The following is a 13,230-nucleotide window of genomic DNA, read 5'->3' as shown; positions in this document are numbered from 1 at the left end:
AGGAAGCCAAATGGAAGATTCAGGACAGACTAAAGGAAGTACTCCTTCACACAGTGCATAGTTAAACTGTGGGATTTGCTGCTGCAAGAGGCAGCCACCAACAACAACCTGGATGGCTTTAAAAGAGGAATAGCCAAAACCATGGGGAAGGCTACTGAGGGCTATATTCTACCTCCACCAGCAGAATGCCCCCGAATAACAGTTGCTAGGAATCTCAAATAGGGAGAGCGCTATTGCACTTCAGGTCCTGCTTGCAGGCTTCCCACGGGCATAAGGCTGGTCACTATGGGAACAGGATGATGGGCTAGTTGGGCCTTTGGCTACCATCAGTGGTGGCTGGTGCCCCTTGCGACAGGGAGGAGGCAGGAGGGCAGAGAGCCCAACAGTTAAGTGAAGCCAGAGCTAACGGTAGGTGGAGCCAATGAATTCTGCTTTGTTCCCCATCCTCCCCCCGCTGCTGAGTTCTACAAGGGGCAACACTGAGACTAAGGAGGAGGAAGAGGAGGAAGCCGACCGGCAGGGGCGCCCCCCTAGACTGGTTCTAAGTAGGAAGGCAAGCCGGTGGGGTCAGAGGAATCAAGACTGAGGGTGGAACACTGCCCCATTCGCCCTAACTGACCAGCCGCCACTGAGTGCCACTCCATTTGACTGCAAGCTCTTTGCTATGCAGAAGGTCCAAGGGTCATTCTCCAAGCTAAAAAACTCAGGCCACAGGTGACGGCGAAGAACTCTCTTTGCCCGAGATCCTGGGGATGGGCTGCCAGTCTAATCAGGTGGTACGGGCGTATAGTGAAACCAGTGGCCGGACTCTGCATAAAGGCAGCTTCCCGTTTTCAAAAGATCGTTTTGGGAAAAGCTAATTGAGCCGGGAAACGTTTGGTCATTTACAAGGATTGCATACGTGCCAAGAGTTCCTGTAACACTAAAGCCGCACAGCAACAGAGCGGGGTTAATCCGGAGAGGGAAGAGGGAAGGGGGCCTATCCACTCCGTCGCAGGTTTCAGATGCTCTTATCCATCACCCTGCCTGTTCCTTCCCGAGCCATAACCAAGGAACAAGCTAAAGGCAACTGAATTAAAAGTTTATTACGTATGTTACATACAAAAAAAGTTAAGGCAAGAGGGGCAAAATTATATTCATTGGGAGGGGGATGAAAGTGGGGAACTTGGGGTTGTCTCCCTGTCACAACCCCACACTGGCAGAACAGAAGGTGCCCCCCCACTCTATGCCCTTCAACCCCCCCAAAAAAGCAGAGAAGGACCTGCCTCCCAGATTTATTTTTTAAAGAGCCCTTTTGTTACATTTCCTTTGTAAATTGCCATCCACAGTTGCTTCCAAAAACTCATCCCAACGTGTAGCAAGGAAAGGGGGGAGGAGAGAGAGACCCCCCCAAAAAATTCACACCCATTTAAACCACGTGACCTCTCCCAAAGAAGTCTGGGAACTGTAGTTTATCCCTCACAGAGCTACAATTCCCAGTACCCTCAGCAAACCACAGTTCCCAGGATTCTTGGGGGAATTATGTATTTTAAACGTATGATGTGTACACACACCCCCGTGGGAGGAGAGTGGAGGCATTTTTCCACAAGTTTTTCTATCTCATATATTATGGGCAGATCCACACCATAACATTAAAAACATATTCAATGTGCATATAAAGCACATGGCTTCTCCCAAAGAATCCTGGGAATTGCAGAGGAATTGTGAGGCAGAAAGACTAGTTCCCATGATTCTTTGAGGGAAGGTTGCGTGTTTTAAATGTGTTGAATGTGCTTTAAATATATATATACAGTTTAGATATGTTTCAACTTTTTTAAGAGGAGGATCTTATATTTAAAATAGCCCTTTGTTTCTCTCCTCTCTGTGGGGAAAGGACTGAGGGGGGGAGAGGAAGCATGGGAGTTCTCGCCCTCCCCAAATAGTGCATTTAAAAAATGAAACAAAAAAGGTTACCAAGAGCTGTTGTACCCCCCGCCCATCTCCATGACACAGGCAGGCTGGTGGTGCGCATAAATAAATGCACATTGGCGGTGGTGGGGATTGTCCAATGTTTGAATTCTCACCCCCCACATACACACACGGAAAAAAAGTCTTTCTCCAGCCTCCAAAAAACAAACTGGGAAGTTGGGAGTAGACAACTTACAGTTAGTAAATTAATTAAAAAAATTAGTTTAAAAAAATAAAACATTTGCTCTTTTTTTTTTTTTAAAGAAGAAAAAGAAAAAAGCGAAGTGCCTTTAGTGTGTTTTTCCCCCCATCGACTCTGCCCGCTACACACTGTTCAAAGAGCCCCGGGATGGTGGGAGAGGATCCGAAGACGCTCCCCATCTCTCTCTCTCACGCATGCATGCATGAGCATCAGGCCTGTTGCCACCACCGCCGCACATCCTCCAAGTCTCACAAGACCGTCAGCTCGTCTTCAGGAGGGGTGGGGCCATTGCCGGACCCAGGTGGGTGGCCATTGCTGACCCCCCCATCCAGCTCTTCCTGCAGGTAGCGGCGGATCTCCTGGGGCAGAGAGAGGCCCTCCAGCTCACACTCCTGCTCCAGCTGGGATGCCAACTGGGGAGGGGGCATTAGAGGAACGGAAGAACGGAGAAGGGAGAGAAGAGAGAGAGGTATGGAGAGAAAAATGAACATACTCCGATCTCTGCTAAGAGCCACGTCTAACATGTTACAAAGCACACACAGACAGCAGCAATGGCTAAAATGACGTTTGCACCACAGGTCTCTCTATGGAAGGGTGGTCATTATGCCTGGCATCCATCTGGCAGGTGGACAGCTAAACCTGCACACAGAAGGTCTGTAGCTCAGTGGTTAAGAGTATCCGCTTTGCACACAGAAGGTCCCAGGTTCGATCCCCAGTGGCATCTCCATGTAGGGTTGAGAGAGACTTCCTGCCTGAAACCTTGGAGAGCCGGTGCCAGTCAGTATAGACAACACTGAGCTAGATGACCCAGTGGTCTGACTCAGTATAAAGCAGCTTCCTATGTTGGGGAAGGGCTGCAGCTCAGTGGTTAAGAGTATCAGCCTGGCATGCAGAAGGTCCCAGGCTCCATCTCTGGCACCTGCAGGGAGGGCTGGGAATGCCCCCTCCCTGAAACCCTGGACAGCTCCTGCCAGTCAGCGTAGACAACACTGAGATGCATGGCCCAGTGATATAAGGCAGCTTCCTATTTTCCTAATCTTCCCCCAGCAGCCCATGTATATTACTGAAAACTAAAAAAAACAACGGGAATGTTCGCAAGGGCAGAGAACATATCGCCAGTAAAACTTGAGCTCACAGAATAGAAGCAACAATCAGCAAGCGCAATGGCACGGCATGACAAAAACCAGGCCTAAAAACTCCGTAACGCTTCCTTAAACATCCATTCCTAAAACATCTAAGCACAGAACATCTGGAGTCTAAAACACCGAGAGAGAGAGAGAGAGAGGAGGATGCAAGCTATCGGCTGGTGCGGGTGGACACATTCGTCATGCTCTTAAGCGGACTGCAAGCCTTGGCAGGGAAGCAACACTGCATGGAACTGTTTGTTTGACAGCCTTTCTGTGCAGGCTGCGTGCGTGTTAAGGCTGACGATGGTGTTTGCAAACTTACAAAGCGCCCTCCGGCTGAGCGACTGCCAGGAGAGGGTGACGGGAAAAGACAGTATTTCCTTCTGAGCAACTTTCCCGGGGCCACATGCCAGTGGCGGAACATGATTTCCCAGCTATGGGCATTCAGAGGCACACTGTCTCTCACCCTGGGGGCAGTACACAGCCATTGTGGCTAGCAGCCGTCGACAGCCTTATCCGTCATGAATTTGTCTCCTCCTCTTTTAAAGCCAGCCAAGTTGGCGGCCATCGCTACAAGGCATATTCCTAGCTCCTCCAGCAAGCATAATAAAAACCCCAAATCACATATTGGGGCAATACCTTTATTAGGACAACCAGAAAGTCACAAAATGGCATACAGTCTTTTGAGTTCCACAGAACTCTTTCATCAGTCCCAACCTTTATGAGTATGGGACCCCCTTTGTAAGCTCAAAACAATTAGTGACCACCACCCATGCTAATTGTAATTTAGTCTCTGTTAATTGAAAAAAATGGTGCGTGGCAAATGCACATCTCCAAATATCCCTTTCCATTAAAAGCTCCCTGCAGACAGGGAGGTGTTGCTTCCTTTTCTTAATGCAAAGGTCCAATCAAATTGGTATAACTCTCCCGCACCCACAGTCTGAAGATGTACAGTCCTGTCTCTCAACACTAGTGGGTTACAGTGTTCGACTAAGATCCAGGTTCAAATCCCCACCCAGCCATCAGGCCCACTGGGTGACCTCGAGCCAGACACAATCTCTCAGCCTGACCTATCTCACAAGGTTGGTGTAAGGATAAAATGGAAGGGTGGGGGAACCATGTGCACCACCTTGAGCAACTTGGAGGAAAGGTGCGGTATACATGCAGTAATAATTAAATAAATACATTTCAGCTGCAGTATGTGGGCCCCAGCTTCAGCCAACCTGCTGAGCTTTCTAAAGATAATAACGATAATCAAAAAGCAGCAGTGTGGTAGTTGTGGGGATGTTAGATTGTGAAGACAAAAAGGTGGATAGGTTGAGGAGGCGGGTTAGTGCTCTTAGGCCTTGGGATGATCATCAGAACTGATGACTTGGTTAGCGTGCACTTGGGGAACCAGAGCGGAGCAGAAGACAGATCAGGGCGTACACACACACAAACACACCTGCCCCTCCTGCAAGCATCTGCAGGCATGCATGCATTTGGGCAAGTGGGAGGGGGGAAACCCTCAACTGTTGCAGCATCTTGGAGAGAGAGATTGGGGGATAGAGTGCAGGTGGAAGAAAGGGGGGATGCTGGCACACACATTTAGCCTCAGAGATGGGGGGTGAGCAAGTCCGAAGCATCCTCACTGCTCCTGGGCTAAAGGTGAGATCTGGACGATGAGATCTCCTGTGTTTTTTTATAAGCTAACCTGATGAAGAGTTCTGGAGAACTCCAAAGCCTGCACACTATTTTCTGACATTTTGTTTGGCCTAATAAGATATTGACATCCAACTAAGTTGTACTCCAGAGTAGAGACGCTGAAATTAATGGACCTAAGTTGGTCACACTGAGTAATTTCAAAAGGTCTACTATGCGTAGGACTAACACTGGATGCAACCCATTGTCCTAATACAAGGATGGGGAACCTTTACCAACCAAAGGGCTACATTCCCTCCTGGGCAGCCTTCTGGGGGCCGCAGGGCCGGAGTGGGTGGGGACAGAGGCAAAAAGTGAGTGGGGCAACAGATGCAACTCTTTATCTTTTGGAGAGCATTCTACATTCCAGCCAGGCAAAACAACATTCTTACACACAAAAGCACACACACCTCTATCCAGGCCAGCAAGCAACATCGCTGTTCAAGTACACAGGCAAAAAGACTTGAAGAGGTCATGGAGTTGAGCCAATGAAGGGGTGTTGCCTGGGGACGAGAGTTCCAAGGGCCAAACAGAGAGGCCTGGAGGGCCACATTTGCCCTCTGGGCCCGACGCTTCCCAGCCCTTCTCTGATGTACACTTTGGATTTTTTTCTAATGGGTCAATACAGCTACCTTTTACTTGCTGTTCTACTTGAAAAACAAAAAGCCATGCATTCCCAGAAGCCTTTGCAGCACTCACCCGTGGCTCTTCATCCTCAATGAGCTGGAGTATCGCCTGGTGCCCTGCCAGTAGCTTCTCTTGGCGCCGTTTCTGGGCTTCTTCAAGCTTTTGGACAGAAAACAGACTCAGTGAGGCAGTATTGACGTTAATGTGGCCTTTTTTACTAACTCTCTCCGAGTCACAAGCTACACCCTTTCCTGGAGAAATCAGACCTAGCCTTGGATCACTCGTGCCTTTGTAGCTTCCAGGTTGGACTGCTACACTGCACTTGGCATAGGGCTGCCCTTGAAGACAGTCCAGAAATTTCAGTTAGTTCAGGAAGCAGTGGCCAGATTGTGTGTCTGGGAGTTAGCACGACGGCCCACTTTTGTGCAAGCTTATTTGGCTTATGATCAGTTTCCAGGTTCAATTTAAAAAATGGTGGCTTTGAAAACCTTAAATCAGGTGTGGGGAATGTTTGGCCCTCCAAATGTTGCCGAACTACAACTCCCGTCAGACCCCAGCAAGCGTGGCCAATGGACAGGAATGATGGGAGATGCAGCCCAGTAACATCTGGAGTTGGGCAAATCTCTCAGTTCTGATTTCTTTCCATTTCTCATTTTTTCCAATCTTAAATTCAGTTCTCCACATTAATTTGCATTTTTTAAAAAAAAAATACATCCTCATGAAATTTAGTGTGAATTTCTCCTAATACACACATTTCTGCAAAGCAATTCCCTTAATATATTGCATTTTTATGCACACCGGATCCTAGTATATGCATTTTTACACACATTTACTTGGCTGGAGAGATGCACCGCAAAGCGTCGAGAAACGTGAACTTTGAAAGACGGCTGTGTTTCAGTTTGTGCAGTGTATTGGAAAGTGCGAAACGTGAGCTGAACTTCTCCCTGTTCCCTAATCTGGAGGACCATGGGGTAGCATAAGAACAGCCGGCTGGATCAGGCCAGTGGCCCATCTAGTCCAGCATCCTGTTTTCACAGAGCCATCCAGATGCCCATGGGAAGCCCATGGGAAGCCCAGAAGCAGGACCTGAGCGTAACAGTAACCCTCTCCTCCTGTGGTTTCTAGCAAATGGTATTCAGAAACATATTGCCACAGACCGTGCAGGCAGAGCATAGCCATCTTGGCTAGTAGCCAATGATAGACTTATCCTCCATGAATTTGCTTAATTCTCTTTTAAAGCCATCCAAGTTGGTGGCCATCGTTGTCTCTTGTGGGAGCAAATTCCATAGTTTAACTACGCACTCTGTGAAGAAGAAGTTTCTTTTGTCTATCCTGGATCTTCCAACATTCAGCTTCATAGGATGGCCACAAGTTTTAGTGTCAGGAGAGCAGGAGAAAACCACTCTTCCTGTGAAACACTCTTCCAGCAGAAATTCAGCAGGCATCCTCACTTTTGACTCTGAGGTGTCCCTTGAAGACTTTTTTTAAAAAAGTGCCAGCAGGCCTATGCAGTTGTCTAACATTTTCTTGAGTTAACGATTGTTCAGTACTGTTTTTCATTTTTTTGCTGGGAGGTTGTGTTGATGTATACTTCCTTGACATTTTATGAGAGGGCGGTATAGAAATATTATCATTATACAGCCACGAGAGTGGCTGTATACTATAGCCAGCGTGGAGTTTTCACATTCTGCAATGTTAAATTGAAAATACCCCCCTTCCCATTCTGATGCTTCCCATAAGCTCATTTGAAAACAAAACCTTACAAAACTTATAGTCCTGAACTCAGAAACGCTTGCTTAACAACCCTCTCGATTTTCATGGTGATACACAAAACAGTCAGAGAGAATTGAGAGTTCAAAGTCTAAAAAGAGAGAGAGAAAACCCAGGCTCCTTTTGGACTTTTTTTCTGTCAGAGTTCTCATAATCTGTTGAAATTCATTAAAAATCAGCCATGTTCACAGAGTACCTGTAATACTGATACTGACCTTGCCTCATACTCTGACCTTCATCTTCTGCAGTTTAAAAGTTTAAAAAATGCCTGGCTGATGTTTAATTAATTTAAGAAATTTTGGCTTGAACTCAATCATGTCGGGCATGCTCAGTAAGAACCAACTGTCAGTGTTCTAAAAGCCAGACTCACAGCTGCTGGGCTTGCCTAATCAGGGGGCCACACCCAGGCCACACTTTGATTTCACGTGAGACAGTCATGGCTTCCCTCAGAGAATCCTGGGAAGTGTAGTTTGTGAAGGGTGCTGAGAGGAGACTCCTATTGCACTGACAGAGGTCCAGTGGCCAGAGTGGCTTAACAGTCAGCCACTCTGACTGAAGCTCTGTGAGGGGAACAGGGCATCTCCTAGCAACTCTCAGCACCCTTCACTAACTACACTTCCCAGGATTGTTTGGGGAAAGCCATGACTGCCTAAAGTGAAATAACAGTCTGGTGTGAATGTGGCCAGGTTTAAATTTGGGTGGGAGGCTACATGTGCCTGCTGTAGAATAAGAAGGTGGAGGAAGCACTGAAAAGCAATGATACTGTTCACAATGTTTTCCTTTGGGAAAGGAAAGGGGCTTCCCCTCTGCCTGGTGCCCACCCACCCAATCTCCTCCCCCCTCCTCATTGTCAGTTTTACCTATCTTAAGCATGATTGCACGGGAGTAAATACCACTGAACTCAATAAGCATGCATATGATCCAACCTGCCCACCCCTCCTCCTTCCTTTGCCCCTCCCCCCCATCTGCTCCTTCCCCCTCCCCCTCCTCCACCCGCATGATCAGTTTTACCTATTATAACCATGAATGCATAGGAGTAAATCCCATTGAACTCAATAAGTATGCAAATGATCAGACCTGCCTTTCCCTTCCTTCCCCTTTCTTCTCCCTTCCTCCTCCCCTCCCCTCTCTTCCTTCTTCCTCCTCCCCTGCCCACTCCAGCTCTCCCTCCCTCCCTCCCCCCTCCCCAGTCAGTTTTACCTATCCTAAAAGCATAGAATCATAGAACCATAGAGTTGGAAGGGGCCTTGTAGGCCATCGAGTCTAACCCCCTGCTCACAGCAGGAAATCCACAGCTAGAGCATCTCCTGCAGATAGCTGTCCAGCCTCTGCTTGAAGACATCCAGCGAAGGGGATCCCACCACCTCCCTAGGCAGTCGGTTCCATTGCCGAACTGCCCTTACTGTCAAGAAGTTCCTTCTAATGTCCGATCTGAATCTACGCTCCTGCAACTTAAAACCATTAGACCTAGTCCTACCCTCTGGGGCAACAGAGAACAAATCTGTACCCTCCTCTATGTGATTGCACTGGAGTAAATCCCACTGAAAATAAACATGCAAATGATCAGACCTGCCCTTCTCCCCCCTCCTCCCCTTTGCCCTCCCCACCCTCCCTCCTCTGCCTCCTCCCCTCCCCATCTTCTGTGGTCAGTTTCACCTATCCTAAGCATGATTGCAGGGGGTAAATCCCACTGAACTCAATAAGCATGCAAATGATCAATGCATTCTCAGCAAACTTGCACTTTCTTACCTCCCGGATTAAAAAGCAGAGAAATTCACTAATAGGCAAAAAACCTTGCAGTTTAAGAACGTACCTATATCCCACAGATATTTCTATCAAACTTTAAAAAGCAGGGAAATTGGGCAGCTATAGTGAATGCACCAGGGGAGCAGGAGACCTGACCTCCTCTCTGAGATATTGGACTGCCCTACAAATTTGTCAAAAAGCAAACACAATTTGGGTTGGTCTTTCACAGTCCAATCCACTTCCTGTGTAGCTTGGAAGAATTTGGTAACATGTGCCTCTGAGCATATGGGCTTCATGAAAAAGGAAAGTCTTCAACAGGCGCCAAAAAGACAACGGCGACGATGCCTGTCTGATATGTGCTGGGAGGGAGTTCCAAAGGGTAGGTTATTTGAAGGGTACTATCTGGGTTTAATTCAAGATGGTGGAATGGAATGGACACTCACCCTGCGAATAGAGTTCACCGACTCGGTGATATGCCTCCTGTTTATCTCCGTCAGTTCCCTAAAGGGGGGGGGGAACAAAGAGCATTTTCAAGGTAAGCAGGCAGCGCCTTACTTCCAAACAACAATCCACTCCTGCTCCTTCCCCCACCCAAACACACACACAGGCTGTGCACACACCATACATTTAGCATCTCCCCCCCTGGAAAACTGGGACATTCACAGAGCTACAATTTCCAGCACAAGCTACAGTCCCCAGGATTCTTTGGAGGGTGCTTTAAATGTATGAGTACACAGCCAGAGTACACAAGAGATTTGTCGCAAACCAAAGTATGACCAGAGCTGTTAAAAGGCAAACCCACCATCTCTCTAGGTTGGGATCTACCTGGCAAGAAAAGATGTTGTTAATTTGCTACTAATTGTTAATCAGTGGGTCCAATCAGGGCCAAATCATAAAGTGCCAAATTCTGGTTCATTTTGCTCAGCAGCAACAAAGTGGAACTGGGAGGAAAACACAATTCATGGCTCAGAATCACAAACCCAAAACTTTATAACCGACAGTGGTTTATTGATGCACAAAACTTAATGGTATTATGAGATAATGAACTGACAAGTCTAGACAGATAAAACAAAGATAATATTGGAGTTACAGCAACAGAGAATATCATAAAGCAATGCGATACATGCATATTTGCATAAACAAATGAATGATTAATGATGAGACACATTAACAGTAAAAATAATAAAAATATGGACTAGTTGCATTGACAAGACGGTTAAAAATAACATTGACAAAGCAAACATTCAAAATAAATCATGTATTTTCCTGACTGGATCCAATGATCAACAAGTAGCAACTAATTAACAGACGTGCTGCCAACAGGAAAATGGCCTAACTCTTGAGGCCCAGCAAGTTCCCCACCACCACCCAAACATTCTGCAAATCATAGGATCCCTCCCAAGCCTGATATATGGGTGGGGCACAGTGGTGGCTGGTGCTTGTTGTGGCTGGTGGGGTGGAAGGCAGAGAGACCAACTGTGGGTGGAGCCAGAGCCAATGACAGGCAGAGCCAGCTACATCCATATTCTACACCCCCACTGTCGGAGGCAGTGCACCTCTGAATACCAGCTGCTGGGAATCACAAGCGGGCAGAGTGCTGTTGTGCGCAGGCCCTGCTTTCAGGCTTCCCACGGGCATCTGGCTGGCCGCTGTGAGAACAGGATGCTGGACCAGATGGCCCTTTGTCCTGATCCAGCAGCCAGGCTCTTCTTAATTCTAGTTGTATTCCCATCCTCCTCCTCCCTGCTGAGTTCTACAGAGGTAACCCTGAAACTCTGCAAGAAAAAGCTGAAACAGGCACAACTCAACTCACACATTCTTTTTGCTCTTCTCCTGGGATTTTGCTTCAGTGATGCTGTTGTGCCGCTTCCGGTCCAGGATTTTCTGAAGCTCCTTCTTCTCTCTAAGCAGGTGGGGTGAGGTGGGGGAAGAAAGAAAGGGCCGCGGGCTCAGTGACGGAGCACCCGGTATGCAGGCAGAAGGTCCCAGGTTACATCCCCAGAGGCATCTCCCTGTGGAGCCGAGAAAAGACTCCCTGCCAGGAACCTTGGAGGGCCAGTGCTAGTCAAGGCAAGGCCAGAGAGGAGGAACCTGCAGCCCACCAGACGCTGCTGGACAACTTCCCATCAGCCCCAGCCAGCAGGGTCAAAGGTCAGGGATGATGGGACCTCTGGAAGGCCACAAGTTGCCCACAACACAGAACTAGGTGGACCTAGGTCTGACTCTGTCTTAAGGCAGCATCCTTTGTAAAATGACACATAGCAGCTGAGTCCCCAAGAGAAGCTGTTGGGCTCTTCTGTTGTGCCTTATGCCAATACTCACTTTTCGCCCGTCTCTTTCAGCTTCTTCAGCTGGGCAGCCTGGCAATCCCGGGCGATCTCTCTCAAGCGCTGCTGGGCCTGAGGCAAGGACAGGAGATAGGAGGTGGGGTGGGAGACACACAGGAACAGGAATTAACATCCCGTGAAAATGGGTCTGATGCCTGTCTACACACACGTTTGAGCGCACCTCTGGTCTAAAAAAACCCCATATGAAGTAAACCCAGAAGGCCGCTACCAATATTAGCTTATGCAAAATTAAGCAAATATTGCTTAATTAAGTATTTGTTAATCTACAAAATTAAGCATTGGCCCAGTTTTCTCAGTTCATTTCTGGCTCTCTTGACAACTGAGTTTTGTGGGATACTGGAACTCTGCCCTGGATAACCGAGCCTCAGCCATCAGGCATTTCAACTACAAAAACAGGAGAACTTTGTTTAGATCTTTCCAGCAAAGGGGGATTGAAGAGGCGGCTCCATTTCCCAGCCCTCTTGGATTTAATTACAGGAATCACCAGCCTAAGGTTCTCAGCTTTTTCAGATGTTGACATGAGGACTAGAAACTTAGCATTTGTCACTCAGACATCTCAACTTCATTGCGCAATTCAGTCTGACCCTCCAGATGCTGTGTTGTATTATAGCACAGGGTGAGTAACCTTTTTCAGCCTCAGGGCCATATTCCTTCCGGGGGCCACATGCCAATGGAGTACAGGGCCAGGGGCAAAATTTGACCCTTGTACAGGAGGCCAGTTACTGTACACTCTTTCCACCTTCCACCCAGACAAGCAAAAGGCATGATCAGAGTTCAAGCACACAGTCCGGCCAGGCAAAAAACACTCGGGATGTGAAGCAGGCCAATGAGGAGTGTGGCCTTTGTAGAAGGGGTGTGGCCTGGGGACAGCTCCAAGGGCCAGACAGAAAGGTTACAGGAATCACCAGCCCAAGGTTCTTAGTGAGAAACTACCAACGTCTTTTTTTCAGATTCTGACATGAAGACTAGAAACATAGCATTTTTCATGTTCTTCAAAAAAAAGAAAAAGGCCCAAACAAATGCTGGGAGATCCGGTACCACCCACTCAAACACCTCAAGTTCATTGCACAATTGGTTCTAAGGGCCAGACAGAAAGGTCTGGAGGGCCACATTTGGCATCCAGGCCTGAGGTCTTCCATCAGCTTCCATCATCCCCAACCATGCCGGCTTGGGCTGACGGGAGTCAACGGCAACAACAGCATCTGACAGCCACAGGTCCCCCTGCCCTGGCTTAGAACATACTATGTGAAGCCCCGCCCCCTTGTAAGACACCTGGTGCAGGTGGTCTCGCTTGCAGTCCCTCTCCAGCTGGTGCTGAGCCTCCCGCAGCTGCAGCAGGCCTTGCATCTGCCACTCCTGCAGATCCAGCTCCAAAGAACTTTGAGACCTACACGAGGTGGAGAAAAAAGAGTTGCACATCAAAAGATGCAAGTTGGGAGGAAATGACTTAAGATTGCCCAGTACAAGCTCATGTTGGAAAAAAAAATCAACAAAGTTCTGCTCTGAGTAGGCCCATTTAAGTTAATGGACCTAAGTCAGCCACCTTGATAAGTTCCAATGGGTGTACTCTGAGTAGGACTAACGTTCCACACAACCCTGAAGGGGGTACTGAGTAGGTGGAACAGCGTTCAGGGTGGCAACGCTCCCTGCCCGCTTCTTCCTCCCAGGAGCTCTTACCTCTTCGGTAGGTTCAGTGGCGGCTGGTGCCCACTGGGATTAGTGGGGCGGAAGGAGCCCAAGCGGAGCCAGAGCCAATAACAGGCAGAGTCAACTAATTCTAGCT

The 13,230-nt window shown here is 48.1% G+C and overlaps 1 protein-coding gene across 5 annotated transcripts in view; it reads right to left on the bottom strand.

Annotated features, from left to right (window-relative positions):
* The window catches only part of PLCB3 (phospholipase C beta 3), a 115,875-nt gene that overhangs the window by 33,979 nt on the left and 68,666 nt on the right, over positions 1-13,230 (bottom strand). For 3 of the 5 annotated variants that reach the window (XM_061606201.1, XM_061606202.1, XM_061606205.1), the window contains 6 exons: positions 12,720-12,834; positions 11,422-11,498; positions 10,913-11,002; positions 9,543-9,600; positions 5,656-5,742; positions 1,066-2,562 (listed from right to left, as the gene is read on the bottom strand). In XM_061606201.1, coding sequence (XP_061462185.1) covers positions 2,398-2,562; positions 5,656-5,742; positions 9,543-9,600; positions 10,913-11,002; positions 11,422-11,498; positions 12,720-12,834 — 592 coding nt within the window. In that variant the 3' untranslated portion in view covers positions 1,066-2,397. Of the gene's footprint in view, positions 1-1,065; positions 2,563-5,655; positions 5,743-9,542; positions 9,601-10,912; positions 11,003-11,421; positions 11,499-12,719; positions 12,835-13,230 lie in introns of those variants that run through there. The other 2 variants (XM_061606203.1, XM_061606204.1) reach the window with 1 other exon arrangement.

Source organism: Rhineura floridana, chromosome 22 (genome assembly GCF_030035675.1).
Source record: "Rhineura floridana isolate rRhiFlo1 chromosome 22, rRhiFlo1.hap2, whole genome shotgun sequence".
In the NCBI taxonomy this organism is placed as follows: domain Eukaryota; kingdom Metazoa; phylum Chordata; class Lepidosauria; order Squamata; family Rhineuridae; genus Rhineura; species Rhineura floridana.
The sequence above is the reverse complement of the archived record's forward strand: the minus strand, read 5'-3'. Positions and strand labels throughout refer to the sequence as shown.